At 43.9% G+C, this 26,943-nt stretch overlaps 1 protein-coding gene across 1 annotated transcript in view; it reads left to right on the top strand.

Moving 5' to 3' along the window:
* Positions 1 to 26,943, top strand: part of LOC115459318 (small G protein signaling modulator 2-like) — a gene marked incomplete at its 5' end in the record, with an annotated part of 56,613 nt that overhangs the window by 18,341 nt on the left and 11,329 nt on the right. The window contains one exon of the mRNA XM_030189161.1: positions 18,896 to 19,030. Coding sequence (XP_030045021.1) covers positions 18,896 to 19,030 — 135 coding nt within the window. The remainder of the gene's footprint in view (positions 1 to 18,895; positions 19,031 to 26,943) is intronic.

The following is a 26,943-nucleotide window of genomic DNA, read 5'->3' as shown; positions in this document are numbered from 1 at the left end:
CAATCGCCTTCTTCCCTCTGAGCACCCCTCCTCTGAACTCCCCCACCCCCTCTTCAATCCACTTCTCCCCTCTGAGCTCCCCCCCTGACTTAGTCCCGTCCCCCCTCCATTGAGAGCCACAGAGCCCTCTTCTCCTGCCACCGCCTGCCTTTTTCTTTTTCTTTTTTTTTTAAATCCATGCAGCCATGCAGGCAGCGCTTGGCATCTGCCCTGCGTGTGCTGTGAAAAAAGTAAATCGCCAGCACTGGCTTCGGGCCTTCCCTCGATGTCCCGCCCTCTTGTGAGGTAACTTCCTATTTCCTCGAGGGCGGGACATCGAGGGAAGCCCCGAAACCAGCGCTGGAGATTTACTTCTTTCACAGCACACGCAGGGCAGACGCGAAGCGCTGCCTGCGTGGCTGCACGGATTTTAAAAAAAAAAGAAAAAGGCAGGCGGTGGCAGGAGAGAGACGCGACGGAGCACCCCCCACCCGCGGACACCCGGGGCGGACCGCCTCCACCACCCCGCCCTTGCTACGCCACTGATGAGAGGATGAGACAGTGTGTTTTTTCTTTGTTTAGTTTTAGTTGAAATGCGTTTGCTAAGAGTCCATGATGTTCAAGCTGATCTTGGTTTCATTGGTGATTTCTGTCAGTTTAGATTTGTAAGGAATGAATATTGTGACATCGTCTGCATAGATGAAAGGGTTAAGGCCTTGGTTGGATAAGGACTTGGCTGGTGGGGTCATCATTAGGTTGAAGAGGATCGGTGATAGCGGTGATCCTTGCGGTACTCCGCAGTCTGCTTTCCACGGTGATATGATATGTTTGAGTTTGATTTTACTTGATATGTTCTTTTGGTTAGGAAACCCTTGATCCAGCTAAGTATGTTTCCACCAATCCCGAACTTATATAGTAATCTTATTAATATATTGTGGTTTACCATGTTGAATGCACTAGACATGTCGAATTGGTGGAGGAGGATGTTTTTGCCTATTGCTATTTCCTGCTTGAATTTGGCTAGGAGAATGAGTAGTACTGTTTCTGTGCTGTGGAGGGGGCGAAAACCTGACTGTGATTCGTGTAATATTGAGAGTTTGTTTTTATAATCTGTAAATTGTTTGGCTACCATGCTTTCCATCAATTTGACTGACAACGGAATGGATGCTACTGGACAGTAGTTAGTGATTTCATTTGGGGTTTTTGATGTCTTTTGGTATCGGAGTGAGTAGGATATTCCCAATTTCCTTAGGGAAGAGACCTTGCTGAAGCGGTCAGGGGCAGATTTTATTAGGTAGTTGGGACAGGTATCTAGTTTACAGTGAGTGTTGGAGAACTTGCTGACGGTAAGGAGGGCGAATTTTAACCAGGTTCGGTCAGCCGGGTATTCTCCTGCGGTTTGGTCCAACTCATTAAGGAAGATTTTGATGTCAGTGTTGTCCTGAGGTAGCGTGTTGCGTAGGTTTGCAATTTTTTCATTGAAATACTTAGCAAGTTTGTCTGCAGATGGGATGTATGTATTCGATGTAGTGACCAAGTTGGTGTCTAGAAATTTGTTCACGAGTTGGTATAATTTCTTTGTGTCTTTGTAATCTGTCCCTGTTTTAGTTTTATAGTATGATCTTTTGGTCTGCCTTATTGCGTATTTGTATTTACTTTGTGATTGTTCCCATGTATTGAGTGTGTGTTCATCTTTTGTTTTACTCCATGCTCGTTCGCGTTTCCTGGATTGTGTTTTTAGCTTTTTCAGTTCATCATTGAACCATGGTATCGAGTTATGCTTACGTGAGGTTCTTGTTCGTAAGGGTATTATTTCATCTAGTATGTATTTGCATCTTTTATCCCATTCCACTAGGTAATATATGGAGTCTGTTTGTGCTGTCCATTCATTGTTGTATATCTGTTGCCAGAATGTTTTCATGTCTACTTGACTTCTTGTGCTGTAGGATGTGTGTTCTTGTATTTGGTGTAATCCCTTCTTCCCCCAGTGTAGGGATAAATGTAATTTGTAGTGATCCGTCCAGGGTGTTTCTGTCCATTTAATATCTGTTATTATTAGGTTCTGGTCTGTTGAAAGTTTGTGTGAGATAAGATCAAGTGTGTGCCCTTTGACGTGGGTTGCTTGCATTTGTGGCCATTTGAGATCCCATAGGTGGAGGAATTCCTTACATTCTCGTGGGTTGATTGAGTTTGGGTCTTCTAAGTGAAGGTTGATGTTTCCTAATACTAGTACATTGGAGTTGGTTACACATGTGTTTGAAATGAAGTCCATAAAGTTAGTCTGGCCTTCGTTCCAATTACCTGGAGGTCTGTAAAATAAGACACAATTCAAATGATCGTGTAGGGTTTTGTTGTGGATTCTGATTGAGGCAATTTCAAGTTGAGGTGTCATGAACTCGGCAGTGGTTTCGGTGGTAAAGTGGGATCGATAGATTACTGCTATGCCTCCACCTCTGTTTTCCTTTCTAGTCCAGTGTGTGATTTTATATCCTGGAGGGCACAGGTCTAGGATTATGGGTTCCTTTTGGTCGTGGATCCAGGTTTCATTGATGAAGAGTAGGTCAAGGTTTTCTACCATGATCCAGTCTGTTAGTATTGCTGTTTTGTTTACTGCGTATCTGGCGTTGATGCAGTGGCTTAGGAAGGGGGGGGGGGCGGTGGGGCGGTCCGCCCCTGGTGCACGCCGCTGGGGGGGTGTCGGCTCCGCTGGTTCCCTGCTCCCTCTGCCCTGGAACAGGTTACTTCCTGTTCCGGGGCAGAGAAAGCAGGGAACCAGCGGAGCCGACGCAGCTCCCAGCGACGTGCACTCGGGGGCAGATCGGCCCTCTTGCCCGCCCCTCGCTTCCTAATTAAAGTAAGAATGCGCTCCGGGGGGAGGGTGCGTTCCAGAGGGGGGAGGGTGTGCACCAAAAGGGGGGGGCGCCGTGCTGCACCCTGTGGGGGTGCGCAGCGGCGACCCGCCCCGGGTGTCAGCCGCCCTCGCTACGACACTGCGTTCATGTAGCCCATATGTTAAAAAGCAGCAGTCCCAGCACACGTGCCTGGAGAACCCTACTAGCTACCCTTCTCCATTGAAAATATTGACCATTTAACCCTATTCCTTTTTCTAACTTTTAACCAGTTTTTAATCCACAATAGAATACTACCTCCTATCCCGTGACTCTCCAGTTTCCTCTGGTGTCTTTTATGAGGTGCTTTGTCAAATGCATTTTGAAAATCCAGATACACAATATCGACCAGCTCACCTTTATCCACATGTTTGTTCACCCGTTCAAAGAAATGTAATAGATTGGTGAAGCAAGATTTCCCTTCACTAAATCAATATTGGCTTTGTCTCATCAATCCATGCTTTTGAATATGCTCTGTAAATTTGTTCTTTATAATAGTCTCTACCATTTTGCCCGGCACTGACGTCAAGCTCATCGGTCTCTAATTTCCCGGATCACCTCTAGAACCTTTTAAATAAAAAAAAATTGGTGTTACATTGCCCCCCCCCCCCCCCCTCCAGAAAAATTACATATTTCTAACAACAATTCTGCAAGTTCATTTTTTAATTCTGTCAGTACTCTGGGATGAATACCTTCCGGTCCAGGCAATTTGCTACTCTTAAATGTGTCAAATTGCACTGTTACATCTTCCAGGTTTATAGAGCTTTCTTTCAGTTTCTCTGACTCGTCAGCTTTGAATACCATTTCTGACACTGGTCTCTCCCATATTTTCCTCAGTGAAGACTGAAGCAAAGAATTCATTTAATCTCTCCACTACGGCTTTGTCTTCCCTAAGTGCACCTTTTACCCATCAGTCATCTAGCGGTCCAACTGATTCTTTTGCCAGATTATTACTTTTAATATACTTAAAAAAATATTTTACTATGTGTTTTTGCCTCCAAAGCAATCTTTTTTTTTTCAGTTTCCTTCTTTGCCTGCCTTATCAGCACTTTGCATTTGACTTGCCATTCCTTATGATGCAGAAACATAGAAACATGACAGCAGATAAAGGCCAAATGGCCCATCCAGTCTGCCCATCCTCTGTAACCCCTAACTCTTCCATTTCCTAAGCGATCCCATGTGCTTATCCCACGCCTTCTTAAATTCTAACACAGTCCGCGACTCTACAACCTCCACCGGGAGGCCATTCCATGCTTCCACCACCCTTTCTTCTCAAAGACTTTCTTAGATTCCTCCTGAGCCTATTCCCTCTTAACTTCATTGTATACCCCCTCGTTCCAGAGTTTTCCTTCGGTTGAGAAAGGCTCACTTCCTGTACATTAATGCCCTTGAGATATTTAAACATCTCTATCATATCTCCTCTCTCCCTTCTCTCTTCCTGTGTATATATGTTGCGGTTCATAAGCCTGTCCCTATATTTTTTGTGTTCCAGACTGCTTACTAATTTTGTAGCCGCCCTCTGGACCCACTCCATCCTGTTTATATCTTTTTGTAGGTGCGGTCTCCAGAACTGCATGCAGTACTCCAAATGGGGCCTCACCAGAGACTTATAGAAGGACACTCACCTCATTTTTTTTTCCTGCTGGTCATCCCTCTCTTTATGCCCCCAAGCATCCTTCTGACTTTGACCATTGCTTTTTCTACCTGTTTGGAAGCTTTCCAGGGCACCAGACACACACTCCCAAGTCCCGCTCTTCCTTCATACACTGAAGCACTTCACTCCCTATACTGTACTCCCTATACTGTATTTGGATTCTTGCAGCGAAGGACGACTAAAATGATAGCGGGGATGGGACGACTTCCCTATGAAGAAAGACTAAGGAGGCTAGGGCTTTTCAGCTTGGAGAAGAGACGGCTGAGGGGAGACATGATAGAGGTATATAAAATAATGTGTTGAGTGGACAGGTAGATGTGAAACATCTGTTCACGCTTTCCAAAAATACTAGGACTAGGGGGCATGCGATGAAACTACAGTGTAGTAAATTTAAAACAAATCGGAGAAAAGTTTTCTTCACCCAACGCGTAATTAATCTCTGGAATTCGTTGCCGGTGAAGGCGGTTAGCTTAGCAGAGTTTTTAAAAAGGGGTTAGACAGTTTCCTAAAGGACAAGTCCATAAACCGCTACTAAATGGACTTGGGAAAAATCCACAATTCCAGGAATAACATATATAGAATGTTTGTACGTTTGGGAAGCTTGCCAGGTGCCCTTGGCCTGGATTGGCCGCTGTCGTGGACAGGATGCTGGGCTCGATGGACCCTTGGTCTTTTCCCAGTGTGGCATTACTTATGTACTTATCCGTGGGACTGTTACATCATGAAAGAGCAAAAAGGGCACTCGGGGAGGGCAAGGCGATAGTGGGGAGAATGAGTGAATTCTTTGCTTTCTGCATTTACAGAAGAAGATGTAAAAGATATACCTGTGCCAGAAATGGGTTTCAAGGGTGAAGATGCGGAGGAACTGAAAGAAAACTCAGTGAGCCATATTGACAAGTTAGAGTGATAAATCACCTGGAACGGATGATATACATCCCAGGGTACTGAAAGCACAGCACCGTTCACAGAAGACGGTGAGTTATGAACAGCTTGAAAAGCTAAAGGTGGACAAAGCCGTGGGACCGGACGGGATCCACCCCAGCATAGAAGCCAACTTTTCAAAATGATTGGGGGTGCTGAATTTTTTTTTTTTTTTTTACAGGTGGTGCATTCCCCCCTCCCTCTCCCCTGTGCCCCCCTCCCTCCCTTTGAGTTCCAGGCCCCCCTTCCCTCCCCTCCCTCCCAGTTCCAGGGTCCACCCTCCCTCCCTCCCTTTGAGTTCCAGGCCCCCTTCCTCCAAATTTTAAAAGTCATCTATCTTACCTCGTTGGAGTTAGGGCAGCAGCAGCAGTAAAAAGCATGCAGGCTCGGTTTGGTGCTTAGTTGTTTTCCCTTCTCTCTCTCCCAGCTCGTGTCCCGCCCTCATTTCCTGTTTCTGCAAGGGCGGGACCAGAGCTGAGAGAGAGAGAAGGGAAAACAACTAAGGACCGAGCTGAGCCTGCATGCTTTTTACTGCTACTGCTGCTGCCCTAACCCTGATGAGGTAGGATAGATGACTTTTAAAATTCGGAGGGAGGGGGGGGGGGGCCTGGAACTGGAAGGGAGGAGGGAGGGAGGAAACGAACTTACAGTGGGTGAACGAACTTCCGCTGGATGAATTATTCGGGGTGCTTGAGCACCCACAGCACCCATGGAGTCGGAGCCTATGCACCCCAGGATATTGAAGGAGCTCAGACAGGTTCTGGCGGGTCCTCTTAAAGATTTGTTTAATTAATCCTTGGAGATGGGAGAGGTTCCGTGGGATTGGAGAACAGCGGATGTGGTCCCTCTTCACAAAAGTGGTGATAGGGAAGAAGATGGAAACTACAGGCTGGTAAGCCTCACTTCGGTTATTGGAAAAGTAATGGAAGCGATGCTGATGGAAAGGATAGTGAATTTCCTGGAAGCCAATAAGTTGCAAGATCCGAGACAACATGGTTTTACCAAAGGTAAATCGTGCCAAACGAATCTCATTGAATTCTTTGATTGGGTGACTGGAGAATTGAATCATGGACGTGCTATAGACGTAATCTACTTAGATTTCAGCAAAGCTTTTGACACGGTTCCCCACAGGAGGCTCTTGAATAAACTTGACGGGCTGAAGATAGGACCCGACGTGGTGAACTGGATTAGGAACTGGTTGACGGACAGACGCCAGAGGGTGGTGGTAAATGGAATTCGCTCGGATGAGGGAAAGTTGAGTAGTGGAGGGATCGGTGCTGGGGCCGATTCTGTTCAATATATTTGTGAGTGACATTGCCGAAGGGTTAGAAGGTAAAGTTTGCCTTTTTGCGGATCATACTAAGATTTGTAACAGAGTGGACATCCAGGAGGGAGTGGAAAACATGAAAAAGGATCTGCGGAAGCTAGAAGAATGGTCTAAGGTTTGGCAATTAAAATTCAATGCGAAGAAATGCAAAGTGATGCACTTAGGGAGTAGAAATCCACGGGAGACGTACAGTGGTGGAAATAAGTATTTGATCCCTTGCTGATTTTGTAAGTTTGCCCACTGACAAAGACATGAGCAGCCCATAATTGAAGGGTAGGTTATTGGTAACAGTGAGAGATAGCACATCACAAATTAAATCCGGAAAATCACATTGTGGAAAGTATATGAATTTATTTGCATTCTGCAGAGGGAAATAAGTATTTAATCCCTCTGGCAAACAAGACCTAATACTTGGTGGCAAAACCCTTGTTGGCAAGCACAGCGGTCAGACGTCTTCTGTAGTTGATGATGAGGTTTGCACACATGTCAGGAGGAATTTTGGTCCACTCCTCTTTGCAGATCATCTCTAAATCATTAAGAGTTCTGGGCTGTCGCTTGGCAACTCGCAGCTTCAGCTCCCTCCATAAGTTTTCAATGGGATTAAGGTCTGGTGACTGGCTAGGCCACTCCATGACCCTAATGTGCTTCTTCCTGAGCCACTCCTTTGTTGCCTTGGCTGTATGTTTTGGGTCATTGTCGTGCTGGAAGACCCAGCCACGACCCATTTTTAAGGCCCTGGCGGAGGGAAGGAGGTTGTCACTCAGAATTGTACGGTACATGGCCCCATCCATTCTCCCATTGATGCGGTGAAGTAGTCCTGTGCCCTTAGCAGAGAAACACCCCCAAAACATAACATTTCCACCTCCATGCTTGACAGTGGGGACGGTGTTCTTTGGGTCATAGGCAGCATTTCTCTTCCTCCAAACACGGCGAGTTGAGTTCATGCCAAAGAGCTCAATTTTTGTCTCATCTGACCACAGCACCTTCTCCCAATCACTCTCGGCATCATCCAGGTGTTCACTGGCAAACTTCAGACGGGCCGTCACATGTGCCTTCCGGAGCAGGGGGACCTTGCGGGCACTGCAGGATTGCAATCCGTTATGTCGTAATGTGTTACCAATGGTTTTCGTGGTGACAGTGGTCCCAGCTGCCTTGAGATCATTGACAAGTTCCCCCCTTGTAGTTGTAGGCTGATTTCTAACCTTCCTCATGATCAAGGATACCCCACGAGGTGAGATTTTGCGTGGAGCCCCAGATCTTTGTCGATTGACAGTCATTTTGTACTTCTTCCATTTTCTTACTATGGCACCAACAGTTGTCTCCTTCTCGCCCAGCGTCTTACTGATGGTTTTGTAGCCCATTCCAGCCTTGTGCAGGTGTATGATCTTGTCCCTGACATCCTTAGACAGCTCCTTGCTCTTGGCCATTTTGTAGAGGTTAGAGTCTGACTGATTCACTGAGTCTGTGGACAGGTGTCTTTCATACAGGTGACCATTGCCGACAGCTGTCTGTCATGCAGGTAACGAGTTGATTTGGAGCATCTACCTGGTCTGTAGGGGCCAGATCTCTTACTGGTTGGTGGGGGATCAAATACTTATTTCCCTCTGCAGAATGCAAATAAATTCATATACTTTCCACAATGTGATTTTCCGGATTTAATTTGTGATGTGCTATCTCTCACTGTTACCAATAACCTACCCTTCAATTATGGGCTGCTCATGTCTTTGTCAGTGGGCAAACTTACAAAATCAGCAAGGGATCAAATACTTATTTCCACCACTGTATGTGATAAGCGGTGAGAGTCTGATATGTATGGACGGGGAGAGGGATCTTGGGATGATAGTATCTGAGGATCTGAAGACGACAAAACAGTGTGACAAGGCGGTGGCTGTATCTAGAAGGTTGCTAGGCTGTATAGAGAGAGAGATGTGACCAGCAGAAGAAAAGAGGTTTTAATACCCCTGTATAAGTCGTTGGTGAGGCCCCACCTGGAGTAATGTGTTCAGTTTTGGAGGCCATATCTTGCTAAGGATGTAAAAAGAATTGAAGCGGTGCAAAGAAAAGCTACGAGAATGGTATGGGATTTGCGTTACAAGATGTATGAGGAGAGACTTGCTGACCTGAACACGTATACCCTGGAGGAAAGGAGAAACAGGGGTGATATGATACAGACGTTCAAATATTTGAAAGGTATTAATCCGCAAACGGACCTTTTCCGGAGATGGGAAGGCGGTAGAACGAGAGGACATGAAATGAGATTGAAGGGGGGCAGACTGAAGAAAAATGTCAGCAAGTATTTTTTCACAGAGAGAGTGGTGGATACTTGGAATGGCCTCCCTCGGGAGGTGGTGGAGATGAAAATGGTAATGGAATTCAAACATGCGTGGGATAAACATAAAGGAATCCTGTTCAGAAGGAATGGATCCTCAGAAGCTTAGCCGAGATTGGGTGGCAGAGCCGGTGGGGGGAGGTTGGGCTGGTGGTTGGGAGGCGGGGCTAGTGCTGGGCAAGACTTCTACGGTCTGTGCCCTGAAAATGGCAGATACAAATCAAGATAAGGTATACACAAAAAGTAGCACATATGAGTTTATCTTGTTGGGCAGACTGGATGGACCGTGCAGGTCTTTTTCTGCCATCATCTACTATGTTACTATGAAAGAACTCAAACATGAAATTGCTAATCTGCTGATAGTGATCTGTAACCTGTCATTAAAATTGTTCATTGTACGAGGATGGCCAGTGTAATGCCAATTTTTAAAAAGGATTCCAGGGGTGATCTTGGAAATTTCACACCAGTAAGCCTGACTTCAGTGCTGGATAAAATAGTAGAAACTATTATAAAGAATAAAATTATAGAACACATAGACAAACATGGTTTAATGGGACAGAGTATGCATGGGTTCAGCCAAGGGAAGTCTTGCCTCACCATTTCGCTTCATTTCTTTGAAGGCGTAATAAACATGTGGGTAAAGGTGAGCCTGTTGATGTAGTGTATCTAGATTTTCAGAAATCTTTTGACAAAGTTCCCTTGAGAGACTCCTGAGAAAATTAAAAAGCCATGGAATAGGAGGCAATGTCCTTCTGTGGATTAGGAATGAGTTATTGGACAGAAAACAGAGGGTAGGGTTAAATGGCCATTTTTCTCAATGGAGGAGGGTAAATAGTGGAGTGCCACAGGGATCTGTACTGGGATGGGTGGTATTTATAAATGATCTGGAAATCAGGATGAGTGAGGTGATATGTAATATGCTGTGTTACTTGTATGTTACCATGTTACCTCTCTGTTCCAAGCATGCTATGCTACTTGTATGTTACCATGTATGTAGGTATACCATTATATGTTCCACGTATGCATTACCAATTGTAATTCTGTTACCCAGAAATGGCAACCGCCATTACGGCAAATGTAAGCCACATTGGGCCTGCAAATTGGTGGGAAAATGTGGGATACAAATGCTACAAATAAATAAATTAAATTTGCAGATGACACCAAACTATTCTAAGTTGAGAAAACACGTGCGGATTGTGAAAAATTGGTGGAAGACATTAGGCAACTGGAATACTGGGCATCGAAATGGCAGATGAAATTTAATGTGGACAAATGCAAAGTGATACACATTGGGAAGAATAATTTGAATCTTAGTTACCTGATGTTAGGTCCACATTAGGAGTCCGCACTCAAGAAAAAAGATCTAGATATCATGGGAAATATGCTGAAATTTTGTGCCCAGTAGACAGAATGCTAGGAATTGTTAGGAAAGGAATGCAAAATAAGACCAAGAATATTATAATGCCTCTGTATCGCTCCATGGTGTGACTTCACCTTGAGTTTTGATTTCAGTTGTGATCACTGTATCTCAAAAAAGGTATAGCAGAATTAGAAAAGGTTCAAAGAAGAGCAACCAAAATGATAAAGGGGATGGAACTCCTGTATGAGGAAAGGCTAAAGAGGTTAGGCCCAGGGCCGCTGAGAGACACAGCTGGGCCTGGGACAGAACTGGATCTCTGCCCTTCCTGTTGCAGAAACTGGCATGTTTGAAAATATAAGTGGGATCAATTAAAAATTCAGGATACACTGGTTAGCAATTTATTTCTTAAAAAAACAAACAAACAACTAAATCCAGATCTTCCAAGCAATGGTTCTGAGTGGCTTAGTAGCCTGTAGGCTAAACAGAATAGCAAGAGGTCTAAACCTAGGGTTACCATTTTGTGTCCTCTGAAAAAGAGGACACATGGCACGCCCCCTACCCCGCCCCCACCACACCTCAAGCCCCGCCCCCGCCATGCCCCCTTAGGGTCCTCGTTCCGCCCCTATTCCCTGCCCCCCCGTCACATAGTCCCCTCCCCCCCGTCACATACCCCCCTCACTTACTATCTAGCCCTGGTGGTCTAGTAGCGTCTTCTCTTCGGGGCAGGAAAGAGCCCCCTCTTTCCTGCCCGGAGCGCTGCCTGCCCTTGCCTGCTGCATCCTCCTCGGTCTGGCTGGGGATTCAAAATGGCCACCGAGAGTTGAAGCGGCCTCGCGAGAGTTCAACTCTCGGCGGCCATTTTGAATCCCCAGCCAGACCGAGAAGGATGATAGACAGGGGAGGCAGCGCTCCGGGCAGGAAAGAGGGGGCTCTTTGGTGCCCCGAAGACGTCACTAGACCACCAGGGAACATGGTAAGGAAGGGGAGGGGACGGGAGACCAGACCCACGGCACCGATCATCCGCCCACACGCCCACCGCACGCACGCGCCTGTCCTCAAAAAGAGGACATGTCCGAGTAGGGTTACCATATGGCTCCAGAAAAAGGAGGACGGATTGAGCCAGCCGGGTTTTACTTCCATTGCTTTCCATTGAAAGCAATGGAAGTAAAACCCGGCTGGCTCAATTACTTCCATTGAAAGCAATGGAAGTAAAACCCGGCTGGCTCAATCCGTCCTCCTTTTTCTGGAGCCATATGGTAACCCTATGTCCGAGGAAATCCGGACGAATGGTAACCGTATCTAAACCTATTTTTTTTTCTTTATATTTCCCTCAAGGAGAGACAAGCAAACTTTCCTTGTTTGTTCTCCTGCAGTAGGATGAAGACAGATAACATTTAAGCAATTGATGTTTTTGTGCAAAACCCCAGAATCTAGCTTCGTTCAACAGCTTGACTCTTCTCCTCCCCTTCCCCAAAAGAAAAACAGGAAGATACATAGTAAAACAGAGGAAAAGAAACCTATAAGAAATTATTAGCAGGCACTATCTACTAACAGTAAAAAATGACAAAATTTAATTTCTATCACCTCTATTTGCAATTCTGTTTCGCTGTTCTGTAAGTGATCAAGGTAGAAATCTGTTTATAATTACCTAAACCAGAAGGGTCTAAAGCAGATAAATCTTTGATAAATGTATTGTTAAAGTCTGGAGCGTTATGAACCAGTTTGAAAGCAGTTACAGTATGTCCCTATTGAATAGGGAGTCTTTAGACCAGGGGTTCTCAGCAAGCCTGTCTGGTTTTCAGGATGCCCACAATGGAAGTGCATATGAATGTAGCACATTCTCTCTGACTCCTTTTCTTGATTTTTATAATTTTGTTTATAGTACTTAATTTTATGGCTATGACTATGCTTTATCCTTTCCATCTTTTATACTGATTTTCTGTAAACCACTTTGACCTTTTTTTAAGTAAAGGTAGAGTGGAGGAGTGGCCTAGTGGTTAGGGTGGTGGACTTTGGTCCTGGGGAACTGAGGAACTGAGTTTGATTCCCACTTCAGGCACAGGCAGCTCCTTGTGACTCTGGGCAAGTCACTTAACCCTCCATTGCCCCTTGTAAGCCACATTGAGCCTGCCATGAGTGGGAAAGTTCGGGGTACAAATGTAACAAAAATAAATAAACAAAAAATAAATATCAAGCTTTGAAATATGAGAGATCTGCATACAATGGAAACAGTGTATGCAAATTTATCTCATGCATATTCATTACAGATGTCTTGAGAACTGGACCGACCTGGAGGCATATTTTCAAAGCATTTAGACTTAAAAAGTCTAAGTGCTTTGAAAATACACCTCATAGTATGTTCTGAGGAAAAATGCTCTTGAAACTACTTAGATTTCACAATTTGCATTTGTCATATAGCAAATAAAGTAAAATATGAAAAAGAGCCTTGTGGGGCCCCTCCCTCATAGGTAAGTAAAAGATTTTCTTTTCCTCACCACATTCCATTCTTTCCCAATACATTGGATTAAGCCAGGGGGTCCCAACCCTGTCCTGGGGGACTCTTTGCCAGTCAGGTTTTAGGATATCCACAATTAATATGCATGAGATGGATTTATAAATTGATCTCATGAATGTTCATTATAGATATTCTGAAAACCTGATGGCTGGGGATCCCCCAGGTTTTGTAATCACTGGATTAAGCCTTTTGTTTTCTTCAGCTGGGGATTTTTATCTTTTTGGCCACAATGAGTTCACTTATTCCTCTAGTTACCACAGCATCTGATCAACTGATTTCTATACTACTTTAAACATACCTTTAACATGAACCACATTTGAATTCAACCTACCACAGCACTGGCAACCGAGTTGCAAGGATTCCCTATATACATTCAGTATCCCATCTACCCTTGCTCTGGAGCACCCATGTGTACTTCATTATATCCTGCTTGTCCAAGGAGAAAATAAAGTTAACTGTCACAAATGTTCTTCATGGATAGCACGGTAAATCAGCCATGCAATTCCTTCCAGCTCCCCACAGAGTTGAAATTGTTTGAGCCTAGAGAAGGACTCAGGAGAAGGAGCACTGGAGCATGTTCAGAGAGATTTACATGTTCTTCTGGGATTTGGGAATGTGGATCTGAACTGGCGCAGTCAGGGAAGACGACGCCACTAGGACCAACCTAGTGGGAGTCCCCTGCAAGCAGACTTGGTCAGTCCTTGAATGTCTAGCACCTGGCACCTCTACCTGGGGAGAAGGTGTTAGCCAATGGAATTTCCCTTGGAAAACCAAAAATACCCCAAATGTAACTATGAACAGAGTTGGTTGGCTGCCAGCATTCATTGATTTTATTAACTTCTACAGATGTAGGTTCCCAGAAAGTGTAAACAGTGCATTTAAACAGTTGGGGATTAATACCCCCACAAAGCTAACTATTCAAGGAAAATAAAGAATCTCCCATGAATATCCATGTACATAGCTGGGGTACTATGTGGAATGGAGGAATAGCCAGAGAAGTCAGGATTCAGATCCCACAAACTCCACTGCTTCAGATAAAAACTTAAGGCCTCATTTACTAACCTGTGTTAAGTTATGGATTTAGTTATGGATTTAGTAAACAAGCTTCATTGAGAATCATAAGGCTTGCAGTACATAACGTGTGTTAAATAAGACTTTGAGATTGTAACAAGTCAGAGGACAGAGAAAATACCAACTCTACCTGAATGTAACTCATGCTGAGTTACCACCCCCCCCCCCCCCCCCCCGCCTGCCAAAATAAGTACATCTAGAGTACCCCTGTTCTAAGTCAAAGGATAGCAGAGCAAACACTGGTACCAGGAAGATCCAGTGGAGGTGACCAAAAGGAGGTTATCTTGAGACAAAAAAATATATGTGTGTAAAATTAATTTACCACAGTCCAATAACCCAATATGGTTGTGGTTTGGCTAATTCCTACATCAGAGGTTCGTAAATCATAAAGAACGTAAGAATAGTCATACTGGGTCAGACTAGTGGTCCATGTAGCCCAGTATCTTTTTCCAACAGTGGCCAATCTAGGTCACAAGTACTGGCAGAAACCCACTTAGTAGCAACATTCCATGCTACCAATCCCAGGGCAAGCAGTGGCTTCCCTCATGTCTATCTCAATAGCAAACTATGGACTTTTCATCCAGGAACTTGGCAAAACCTTTTTTAAACTCAGATACGCTAACCGCTGATACCACATCCTCTGACAACGAGTACCAAATATGTCCTTCTATTTGTTTTAAAAGTTTTTCCATGTAACTTCCTCAAGTGTCCCCTAGGCTTTGTACTTTTGGAACGAGTAAAAAATTGATTTACTTCTACTCGTTCTACACCACTCAGGAGTTTGTAGACCTCAATCATATCTCCCCTCATCCTTCTCTTTTCCTAGCTGAAGAGCCCTAACCTCTTTAGCCTTTCCTCATACAAGAGGAGTTCCATCCCCTTTATCATTTTGGTCGCTCTTCTTTGAACCTTTTCTAATTTCGTTATATCTTTTTTGAGATACGGTGACCAGGAACTTGTCCAAACTTTTTTAAAACCCAGATACGCTAACCGCTAAAACCACATCCTCTGGCAACGAGTTCCAGAGCTTAACTGTTCATTGAGTGAAAAAATATTTCCTCCTATTTGGTTTAAAAATATTTCCATGTAACTTCCTTGAGTGTCCTCTGTACTTTTGGAATGAGTAAAAAATCGATTTTACACCACTCAGGATTTTGTAGACCTCAATTATATCTCCCCTGATCTCTCTCTTTTCCAAGCTGAAGAACCCTAACCTCTTTAGCCTTTCCTTATATGAGAGGAGATAAGTACTTAAGTATTGCCATACTGGGACAGACCAAAGGTCCATCAAGCCCAGCATCCTGTTTCCAACAGTGGCCAATCCAGGTCACAAATACATGGTAAGATCCCCCCCCAAAATACAAAACATTTTAATAATGGTCTATGGACTTCTTTTAGGAAGCTGTCCAAACCTTTTTTAAACCCCACTAAGCTAAACCGCCTTTAGCACATTCTCTGGCAATGAATTCGAGTTTAATTACACGTTAAGTGAAGGAAAATTTTCTCCGATTCGTTTTAAATTTACTACTTTGTAGCTTCATTGAATGCCCCCTAGTCCTAGTATTTTTGGAAAGCGTAAACAGACGCTTCACGTTTACCTGTTCAACTCCACTCATTATTTTATAGACCTCTATCATATCTCCCCTCAACCGCTTTTTCTCCAAGTTGAAGAGCCCTGTCCGCTTCAGCCTTTCCTCATAGGGAAGTCATCCCATCCCATCCACTTTATCATTTTTGTCACCCTTCTCTGCACCTTTTCTAATTCCACTATATCTTTTTTGAGATGCAGTGACCAGAATTGAACACAATATTCGAGTTCCATCCCCTTTATCATTTTGGTTGCTCTTCTTTGAACCTTTTCTAACACCAGTGAGAAAAAAAGGGAAATAAAAAAAAAATGTCCACTACATGTTTTGGGTAGTAGAATAGACATGAATCCACTGCAGTTGGTACTAGATCTGAAAGAAACACCTTTAAGACTCAACGCTGACAAAACATTATTATATCGAAAATTATGTTTGGTAGCGAAGAAATGTATTATGCAATATTGGACCGTAGCCACCTCGCCACCTTATTGGCATTGGCGTAACAGGGTACACCAGTTACTAGTGTGGGAGGCGAAAGAAGCAAAAGGACATTACAAAAGGAAAATACGGTTTCTTAAAATATGGGGAAGCTACCTGGAAAAAATGACACAGAGAGGCCGAAGTTTGGTCATTACTTCTTTATAAACGGGCCAAGTATCATTATAACACTGGGATGTGTTAACATGAGTTAATCAAGAGGGGTGGGGGTGGGGGGTTTGCAGGGAATAGAGGGAGGAGGAGGGTGAGAGAGAAGGGACTGAGGAGTAGGGTCGGTAATTAGATATGGAGCTCTGTATTTACTTGGGGTGGCAAGCTGATCACTCTGCACCACAGTAGAATATTGGTTGATTTACCATTGTACACTTACCAACTATGAAAGCTCCGTTGTACTGTTATGCTTTTATTTTTACAATTGCTGAAATATAAAGTTCTAAGGAGGGGAGGGGGGCAAGAGAAGAGAAAATGGAATAAGTGATTGACGCAGTTAAATATGTTGTTGCAACGTTGATTTGTATACTGAACCTTGCTGTATGACGGCTCCAAGTTGAATTGTATTGTGCATTTTGTCAATAAAAAAGTTTAAACATAAAAAAATGTCCACTAAGGAGCATCTAGGTTCTTACCTCACAAATCGCACTGGCTGACTTGTCAAAAATGTACAGCATACAGGCATTTAGTCTAAACAGAGTTGTTGGACTTTTGTTGCATATATTTTTGCCTCTTGTTAGCCAATGTTTTGTGTTGTTATTGCTTCAGCTCCTAAGCTGCTGATGACTTTTGAAAGTTCAGTTCATTATAATCTACTTTGGGGCCTTTCTTAACTAAAACTTACTATGTGCTCGAGGAGATTAGCTTGCACTAAATGCCACGTGGTCCATAGGTATAATATAGGATGTCATGATTCCGGATGAATCCGATGGTGAGTGGAATAGTGGAAGTTAGTAACAGTAGGTTATGCTCTATTTGTAAGATATCTTTAGACATAGTTGAAGCCAAAGTGGTTCACAAAATCTCAGAATAATACAATAAGTAGTCTAATATACAAATTAGACCAAGTACAAAAGAAAATATCTATGATATAATTATAAATATATGTAAAAATAGTTATAATTTGTTGTAAGTTCCAGTGCGTTTTAGGTATTGAGTACTACAAGATCGTGTTGCAATTTGTTCAAACTTTTGTGTGATAACTACAAAGAAATAAAAATCTGTGTGGACTGTATATGGTAGGGGAGAGCTGTGGCCAGTATTCTGCAGCTCCTGATTCCCTATCCTGGTGGAACAATTTTTTTTCTAATAAACAAAATTTCACAATGAATTATCTGTTAAAGTTTGTATATTGCTTCTCAATCTTCATTCAGAGTGGTTGGTTAACAGCATAAACTATGACGATTGTGTTGATGGAGATATGTATGTATGCTTATGGGTGTGAAAGAGGTTTTGGATGTAGATACAGAGGTTTGTTGCATTGATTGTTTTGGAAAGAGGTGCATGGGGGGGGGGGGGGGGCTATATTATGCTTAATATCTGTGTGTTTCTTTTTCTTTTTGTTTGCATATTTTTGTATGGATGTGTGTCTTTACCTGTGTGTATTGATGGACAGATGGGTGGAGCCTCCCCTGTAGGTGCTTTCACTTGGGCAAAATGTTCTTACTAAAAGAATTGGGTTGCATGTAAAATGTGTGTTTGCCAGAGCAAGGGTTCTCCACCCAGTCCTTGCTGTACGCCTAACCTGTCAGGTTTTCAGGATCTCCACAATGAAATAGGCATGAAATAGGTTGGGATATAACGGAGGCAATGCATATTCGTTGTGGATATCCTGATGACCTGATGGCTGGGTGTGTTCCAAGAAGTCAGTTGAGAATGCTTGTGCTAGAATGAGTGCATTTAGAATGAGTGTAGTTTAAGTAAAGGTGTGAAAGAAAGGAAAAGGAGCTTTAGATTAGAATAAGAGAATTGGTGTGTCTGTTGCAAATGAGATTTTAGCTGGGAATGCAAAAGTGAGCTTTAAAAGGTTAGGACCTGGATCACTGGCAGGAAAAGTGGCGCTAGTCCATTAAAAAACAACTTTTGTATGTGAAAAGACAGCCAGTGTTTAAAACAGATGAAGGATCTCAATTTTTGGTGGTGCTATCTGAGGAATAATTAAAAAAAAAAAAAAAAAAAAAAAAAGGTCTTTGTATCAAGTACCATTCCACTTTTTCCACAAACTTTAAATAAAGATGTTTAAAATGCTAAAATCATTCCCATGGGAGATGCATCATTGTGGCAGCTTCCAGTGTGGACTTTAACTGAATGGCAATAAAGAAGTCTGAATTCTGTATGAGGTAAATGAAAGGCCAGGTATAAACTGGTCATTTTGGTGGGTGTGAAAATAGACATGGAACGAGTGCAGTGGCTTCTTGCTCTACAAATTTTAAATTTGAATATCCACAGTTATGGAAGTTGTTGTTTAGAGTTTTTCTTGAGAGGTCGAAAGAGATTTTAGATGAACTGAATGTAGTGTGACTGGTCTGGTTGGGTTAGGATGGGTCCAGTGTTATGTTGGAGGATCTTGTACTGGTTTCCAGGCATAGTAAGGGGAGCTCTTTATGCAGAGCACTGTTACATTCTATCCTATTGGCACGTCAAACTCAAGTACAGAAAAGCATGTTTCAAACTGTTTTGACGTTAACTGTATCCCAAGAGAAACACCCTCACAGAAATCTCCTCTTTTGTTGTTTTTTTTTTTCCTTCTGCTCCTCTCATTATTCTCTTTGAGCAGTAACTATTAACTACCACCACTTAGCGGCCAGTCGTTCCATCTCCGTTGACGATGATGAGGAAGAGGAGGACAGGCTGCACGCAATGCTCTCAATGATTTGCTCACGGAACCTCACAGCTCCTAATCCGATGAAAGGTTTTTATCCTCCCCCCCCTTTCTGTACTACCTCTGGGTACCACCTCCTATAAAATACAACAGTGATGGCATTATCTGACCCTAACACCTCTACCTCCACCCCCACCCCACCCCATCCCATCACATCTAATCTGCTGGGTTGCCTTTAGATTTGACTCCTTATTCTGTGAAAAGCTTTCCTGAAGCTTTGGAAAGCTGCCTTGGCCAACTGAAGGGAAATTAAAATTAGCAACTGCAGAATTTCTTAATAGCAAGCATTTTTTATAGCTGGATTGCTAGCTACAAAAAATGAACGTACAGGGAAGACACAATAAATTAGGCTGAGGATTCTGCTGGGGGACCGAAGAATAGTCATTGCATAATTGTGGCACCTAAAGAACAATTCTGTTATCTAGGTACCCACATTTATGCCTGTAAATGCAGAAGTGCTAGTAAGGCTTCTAAGCATTATTCTGCAGATACCCACTTAACTTACATAGTGCATATCTGCAAGATGGTGTACACATGGGCAGAGCATGGACAGGGCTCTCACATATACATGTACCTTATAGAATACTGTGACTTGCATGCATGGCTGCTGCATTTAGGTGCCCCACTTAAGACAGCTCAATAGTTAGCTTCTATTACAGAACAGGCACAGACCCTGCAACTAAATGGAAGTACTTGGTTATAGAATTTTCCACTCCCCCTCTCCCCCAGTGTCAAATTTAGGGCCTCTGGTGCTGCAACATCTGGGCAAAGCAAGTAGAGGAGATATAAAACAGTGAAAAATGCTTGACTAGATGTCGATGATGAAAGCCCATGGGATCCAGCCCTAGTATTGATTGTACAGTTTCTTAATGCATGAAAGATGTTCTCCAGCAGCAAAGCTGAAATACAGGCTGAACGTGGCAGTGTTGTGGTAATGTTTTCCCTGCAGATCCCTCCTGATGCCACAATGATGTGAAAACTCCAAGACATTATCAAACACCTGAATGGTACATAGGAACAAATATGGTTGGTTTGGGGAATAGTTCTTTCCTCCTTCCAATCATTATATGTATTCTCACAGACTTTAGCTGTAATTTTGCTGAATTCTTATCTCCCAGGATAATCTATTTGCATTATTTAAATCCCTGCCACATTCTGTTGTAATGAGCGCTCACAGCCCAAGTGTTATGCAGGGCTTAATGTGTGCCAGAACAGGTTGGGACGATATTCCGGCACATCTTGGGGCTGTAGAAAGTGACATCATCTCCCAATTTTCCTGACCACTGGAGTATTTCCCCTGTTTCTCTCTTTCCTTCTGTCCCCTACCCTGCCCTCCAGAGTTATTTACTCTTTCTTTCTCTCTCTCTGTCTTAATCTCTCTCTCTCCCCCCACATCCTATGGGCTCCACCTCCAGTCTCCTCTGAAAGAGGAATTTATATCAGAGGAGGTGGATCCTGCAGCCAAAGCAGCAGTGATGAACAGAGAGCTGGTCCAATGCATCTCTGCTGTTTATTACTGGGTAGCTGTTTATTACTGGGTAGCTGTTTATTACTGAGTAGCAGAGGTGGCAACTGGTACTGCACAAGGGCTGGCAGGGTAGGAGAGAGAGGGAGATAGAGAAACAGGGTAAACAACTGGTGGGCAGGGTAAGGGAGAGGAGAGATTGAGCTAGAGGCAGAATGGGGGAGAAGAAGAGAGGAGAAAGCTAGAGGCAGTATGGGGGGAGGAAGAGAGTCAGAGGCAATACTGTAGGGAGGGAGAAGAGAGGAGAGAACCACAGGCAATGGTGAGATGGGCTGGGCTGCGGGGGAGAGAGATGAGAGCCAGAGGCAATGTTTGGCTGCAGGGGGGAGATAGGAGAGAGCCAAAGGCAATTCTGGGGTGGGCTGGAGAGAGATGGAGAAAGAGGTGTGATAATGCTGAATTGGGAAAAAGAGAGAGGCGGGGACAATGTTGCATTCTGAGAGCGATGGAAAGATAGGGGCAATACAGGATTGCAGAGGACAGAGACAGACAGAATATTCTGGATGGTAGAGAGGAGAGAGAGAAACATACACATAATGGTAGATGATGGGAATGAGGAGAGAGACAAATGGGGCAATGCTGAATTGGGGGAAGAAAGAGAGGTGGGGGCAATGCTGAATGTTGCAGAGTGGGAAGAGAAGGATAGACATGGTTAATTCTGCATGGAGAGGCTAGGCGGTCCAGAGAGTGGGTCCCACATCAGAAAAAATAGAATTATGAGTGGTATCATATCTCATGTGCTTAAAAGAGGAAATGGCTAGAAGATGTTGAGATACGTGAAGGGCTCATGACGGTGTCAGAAAACGTGCCAGGAAAGGAGGGGACCCAGTGTTGGCTATTTTAAATACCAGAAGTAGAATCTTATAGGTTATTCTATGTGTAATAGGGAGCAAGTGGGTGGTTTTCAATAACGGTATGACATGATCAAATGTTTAGCACCAACGATCGGTTTAATGAAGGTGTTTTGAATCAGTAGAATACGATGTATATCTTTGTCATAAGCCTTTGTATAACTAATTACAGTAGTCTATGTGAGACAAGACGAGAGTGGTATAGAAGTGCCTTAATGGAACTGATTTGGTGCTGCTTCTACAAACTGCACCTGATCTAAGTTGAAATCTGGGTCAAGAAATTGAAATCATTGTCAATTATAATGCCTAGAAGTTTCAGAGAAGAAACCAAAGGAACCTGTACATTGTGGAGCAGGAGTGGAACTCTTAGAAACATATTTGGTTGGCCTTTAATTTTTATGGATTCAGCTTTATCTTATAGTCCGTTAGCCAGGAAGTGATATTTGAGAGTTTGTTGAGAGATTGAATATTTTACAGATTGGTGGGCTCTATAGTTGTCAGAGTTTGGATATTGTCGGCATAAATAAAGCCTGTGAGGTCGATCGATTGAATAAGTGTTAGCAGTGGGGCCTAAAGATGTTGAACAAGGTCGGTGCCAATATTGATCGCTGAGGAGCACTTGTGGAGAGTGGTTCACAGGTAGTTCCTTGGAAGTTCACTATATAAGTTCTGGAGGAGAGATATTACTACTACTACTATAAATCATTTCTATAGCGCTACCAGTCGTATGCAGCACTTCACAATTGAACATGAAGAAAAGACAGTCCCTGCTCAAGAGAGCTTACAATCTAAATCAGGACAGACAGACAGGACCAATAAGGATAAGGGTAGGACAGACAGAAGGACACATAGGGAAGGGAGTATTGAAAAGAGGAAGACAAGATAAAGGTTACGAGCAAGTGACAAGTTAGGAGTCAAAAGCAGCATCAAACAGGTAGGCCTTTAGCCCGGATTTGAAGGCGGCCAGGGATGGAGCTAGACGTAATGGCTCAGGAAGCCTATTCCAGGCATAAGGTGTGGCGAGATAAAATGAACGGAGTCTGGAGTTAGCGATGGAGGAGAAGGGTGCAATTAGGAGAGATTTGCCTAGTGAACGGAGTTCCTGGGAAGGAGTGTAGGGAGAGATGAGGGTGGAGAGGTAGTGAGGGGCTGCAGAGTGAATGCACTTATAAGTCAATAAGAGGAGCTTAAATGTTATACGGAAACGGAGAGGGAGCCAGTGAAGTGACTTCAGGAGAGCGCTGATATGGGCATAACGACTTTGGCGAAATATTAGTCATGCAGCAGAATTTTGAACAGATTGAAGAGGAGAGAGGTGGCTGAGTGGAAGACCTGTGAGAAGCAAGTTGAAGTAATCTAAGCGAGAGGTGATGAGAGTGTGGATGAGGGTTCTGATGGCGTGTTCAGAAAGGAAAGGGCGATATTATAAAGGAAGAAACGACAGGTTTTAGCAATCTGTTGAATATGTGCAGAGAAGGAGAGGGAGGAGTTGAAGGATGACCCCAAGGTTACAAGCAGATGAGACAGGAAGAATGAGCGTGTTGTTGACAGAAATAGAGAATGGGGGAAGGGGAGAGGTTGGTTTAGGTGGGAAGATAAGGAGCTCAGTTTTGGACATATTGAGCTTCAGGTGGCGGTGAGGCATCCAGGTAGCAATGTCAGAGAGGCAGGCAGATACCTTGGACTGGATTTCTGCCGAGATTTCTGGTGTGGAGAGGTAGATCTGGGAGTTATCAGCGTAAAGGTGATACTGAAAACCGTGAGAAGAGATCAAAGCACCAAGGGAGGAAGTATAGATGGAGAAAAGGAGAGGTCCTAGGACGGATCCTTGAGGTACACCCACTGACAGCAGGATACAGGAAGAGGAGGATCCACCACAATATACACTAAAAGTACGCTGTGAGAGATAAGAAGAAACCCATGAGAGAGCAGAATTCTGAAATCCAAGTGAGGACAGCGTATCAAGGAGTAGGCTGTGATCAACAGTATCAAAAGCAGCAGAAAGATCGAGAAGGAGGAGGATAGAATAGAGCCCATTGGACTTAGCCAGGAATAAATCATTGGAGACTTTAGCAAGTGCTGTTTCAGTTGAAATGAAGGGGACGAAAGCCAGATTGGAGTGGATCAAGAATAGGTTGATAAGAAAGAAAGTCGAGGTAGCGACGGTGGACAGCACGTTCTAGTATCTTGGATAAGAAAGGGAGGAGGGAAATGAGGTGATAGTTGGAAGGAGAGGTAGGATCCAGAGAAGGTTTTTTGAGGAGTGGGGTGACTACGGCATGATTGAAGGCATCAGGGACAGTCGCAGTGGAAAGGATACGACAGATGAAAGGGGTTACAGCAGGAGAGATAGTGTTGAGTAGATGAGTGGGAATAGGGTCAGTGGAGCAGGTGGTTAGTTTTGAGGATGACAGAAGAAGTAAAGTTTCTTCTTCAGTGATTTCGGAAAAGGAAGAAAAGGAGGCAGGGGTAAGAGGGCTGAGAGAGTGGACTAAGGGAAGAAGGGGTGGAGGAGAGCTGGTTGTGAATTCAAGTTTAATCTTGTGAACCTTATCATGAAAGTAATCAGCCAGAGTCTGGAGAGAAAGTGAAGGGGGAGTAGGAGGAGAAGGCACTTTGAGGAGAGAGTTTAGCGTGGCAAAGAGACTTCTAGGGTTTGAATCAATACAGTTAGTCAATTGGATGTAATTTGGCAAGTTGGAGAGCAGATTGGAAGGAGGTCAGCAAGAATTTTAAGTGAATGAAGTCAGCAAGGGCACGAGATTTAAGCCAAAGGCGTTCAGCAGAGCGGGCACAAGAGCGTAGGTAGCGGATAGTAGGGGTCAGCCAAGGTTGGGGTTCGGTACGTTTAACAGGACGAGACATAGGAGGAGCGAGAGTGTCCAGAGCAGATGACAGAATAGTATTATAGGAAGAGACGGCCTCATTGACGGACTTGGTTGACATAGCAGTAGAGAAAAGATTTGAGATACTGGAGGACAGGGTAGAAGGGTTAATAGCCTGTAGATTCCTAAATGTGTTGGTTAGAATAGGACGGGACTGGGGAGGAGGGTGTTGAAGTGTGAAAGTTATAAGATGATGGTCAGATAGGGGGAGAGTTGAGGCAAGGAAATTGGAGGGTGAGCAGTTGGAGAAGAGTACAAGATCAAGACAGTGGCCATTCTGGTGAATAGGGGCGGTGGAGCACAGTTGAAGATTGAAGGAGGATGTTAAGGCAAGGAATTTAGAAGCATAAGAGTCAGAGGGGTCATTAGCATGAAAGTTAAAATCCCCAAGAATGAGGGAAGGAGATGAAGGCTCAAGAAAGAAGGAGAGCCAGGCATCAGTCAGAGAGAAAGGAAGATGGGGATTTAGCAGGGGTCAATAAATGACTTTTACCCGGAGAGGTAGAGGAGCAAATAGACGGATCGAGTGGACTTCAAAGGAAGAAAAGCAGTGAGATTGAGGTGGAAGAATGGGTTGAAATTTACAGGAGGGTGAGAGTAGTAATTCGACACTGCCTCCACGGCCAACCGAGCGAGGAGTATGGTAGAAGAGATAACCTCCATGACATAGGGCCGCAATTGAAGCAGAGTCAGTGTGAAGCCAGGTTTCAGTTAGGGCAAGCAGATGAAGGTTATGAGAGATAAAGAGGTCATGGATGTAGGAGAGTTTGTTGCAGACAGAGCAAGGGCGTTCCATAGAGCACAAGAGAAGGGTAGAGAAGAAGGGGGGTGGAGAGGAATAGAAATAAGATTGTAGGTATCATGGTAAGGCCTACACGAATAGGATGAGGGCTGATGTGGGGGACCAGGATTGGGATTAAGGTCACTAGCGGAGAGCAGGAGAAGGAGTAGGAGAGGTATGACGACAGCGACGAAGGTAAAAAGGTAAAAAGGCGAGGGGTGAATGGAAGGAAGGAAGTGCTGAAGGTTGAGAGCTGTGAAGAAGGGGGTGGAAAAAAGAGATGGTGAAAAGAGGGATAGAGAGATGGTGAATAAAGAGGGAAGACAATGTGCTCCAACGGTGGGAAGTGGTTTCGTAAGGAGAAACAGATTGGGAAGGGATAGTGATAGATATGACTCAAACCAGGCTAAGGCCTGATCTGTGATACCAATTTGATGAAGGCAAGTAAGGTGATGTGATCAACAAGGTCAAATGAGTCTGAAGGATCATGAGGAAAAAAACCCAGAACTCAGCTAGAGTGATCTAGATGGTAAAGGATGAAAGTGGTAATACCTAGTAAGGAAGTTTCTGTGCTGTAGTTCTGTTTGAAATCTGTCTGATTTGGGTGAAGGACAACATTTTCAGTAACTTTAGCCAAAAAAGGTAGATTAGATATAGGGTGGTAGTTAGAGCAAGATGAGAGCTGCCCTCGCAGATCTTTTAACTTGGGGTCAAGCAAAGTTTGTTTTCCAGGTATTAGGGACCTGGGCTTGGGAGAGACTGGTTATCACCATATGATGCATAAAGGGAGCAAATATGGTAATATGATGTTTGAGAATATTCGAAGGAACTGGATCATGAGGGGCTGCTGTTGGTTTCATGGACTTCAAAGTACTGAAATGGAGAGGATAGTAGAGGTGGACATACTTGCAGAAGGTTCAGTGATAGGAGTTGAAAGTGAGGTGCAAAATGGAGTCTCACCCAGGGTCTGGGCTGAGGAAGGGGGAGTGGACGGTCTGTGAAAGAAGGGGGAGTTTTAATTTATTTAAGGGTAAAGGATTGAAGGGTTAGGGACTCTAGCAATACAATGGGAGTAATAATCTTTTTGCTTTTGTGATAGATACTTTGTAGAGATATGTCAGATCTTTGTAGGCAGAAAGAAATGAGGGTGTACGATGTCGTAGCCACATTAGTTGCCACGTGTGTTCAGCATGACATAATTGGTGGTTCAGAAGTGCTACGGCAGGTATGCACCATGGGTCACTGAGTTTGAGAGAGTGAGTCTTTGAGATGGGGGTGGGGGGCAAATGCCTGCTTTATAGTCCATTGTGATAACTTGATCAGGCGTGGGAAATGTAAAAAAAAATCTTGCAAAAAGAGGTTAAGAGAAGAGTTGAGCACTTCGGATGTAAGTTTAGTACGATCACGGTGAAGGAATACATGAGATTTTGATCTTGAAGGACCACTGAGGTTGGAACATGATAGGGTGATCAGGAAATGATCTGTCCAGGGAAGGGGCTGGATAGAGGGGGAGGAAAGATGTAAGGTGGAGTGAGATGATGACAGGATATTATCCAGAGTATGCCCACCTGTAGTTATAGGATTACTTCCTCCTTCATCAGAGTGATGCTCTCCTTTTAAGAGACCTTCCTCCTCCAACATCCCTATAGGCCTCCTCTATGTACCTCTCTGTCTTCTTCAGCTCCTCCAAGTCTCCTACTGTAGCCTCAAGAGACTGGACTCGATCTCTGAGAGCTAGGAGATCTTTGAATCAAGCACACACCTGTAACCTCTCACCAGCTGGGAGATAATCATACATGTGACACTCAATGCAAAAGACTGGATAACATCCCTCTCGCTGGGCCTTAAGATTATATGGTATATTGTATGATTTATTTAGTGTTTCCTTCTGAGAAATTAAT

Source organism: Microcaecilia unicolor, unplaced genomic scaffold (assembly GCF_901765095.1).
Source record: "Microcaecilia unicolor unplaced genomic scaffold, aMicUni1.1, whole genome shotgun sequence".
NCBI classification, from domain to species: Eukaryota; Metazoa; Chordata; class Amphibia; order Gymnophiona; family Siphonopidae; genus Microcaecilia; species Microcaecilia unicolor.
The sequence above is the reverse complement of the archived record's forward strand: the minus strand, read 5'-3'. Positions and strand labels throughout refer to the sequence as shown.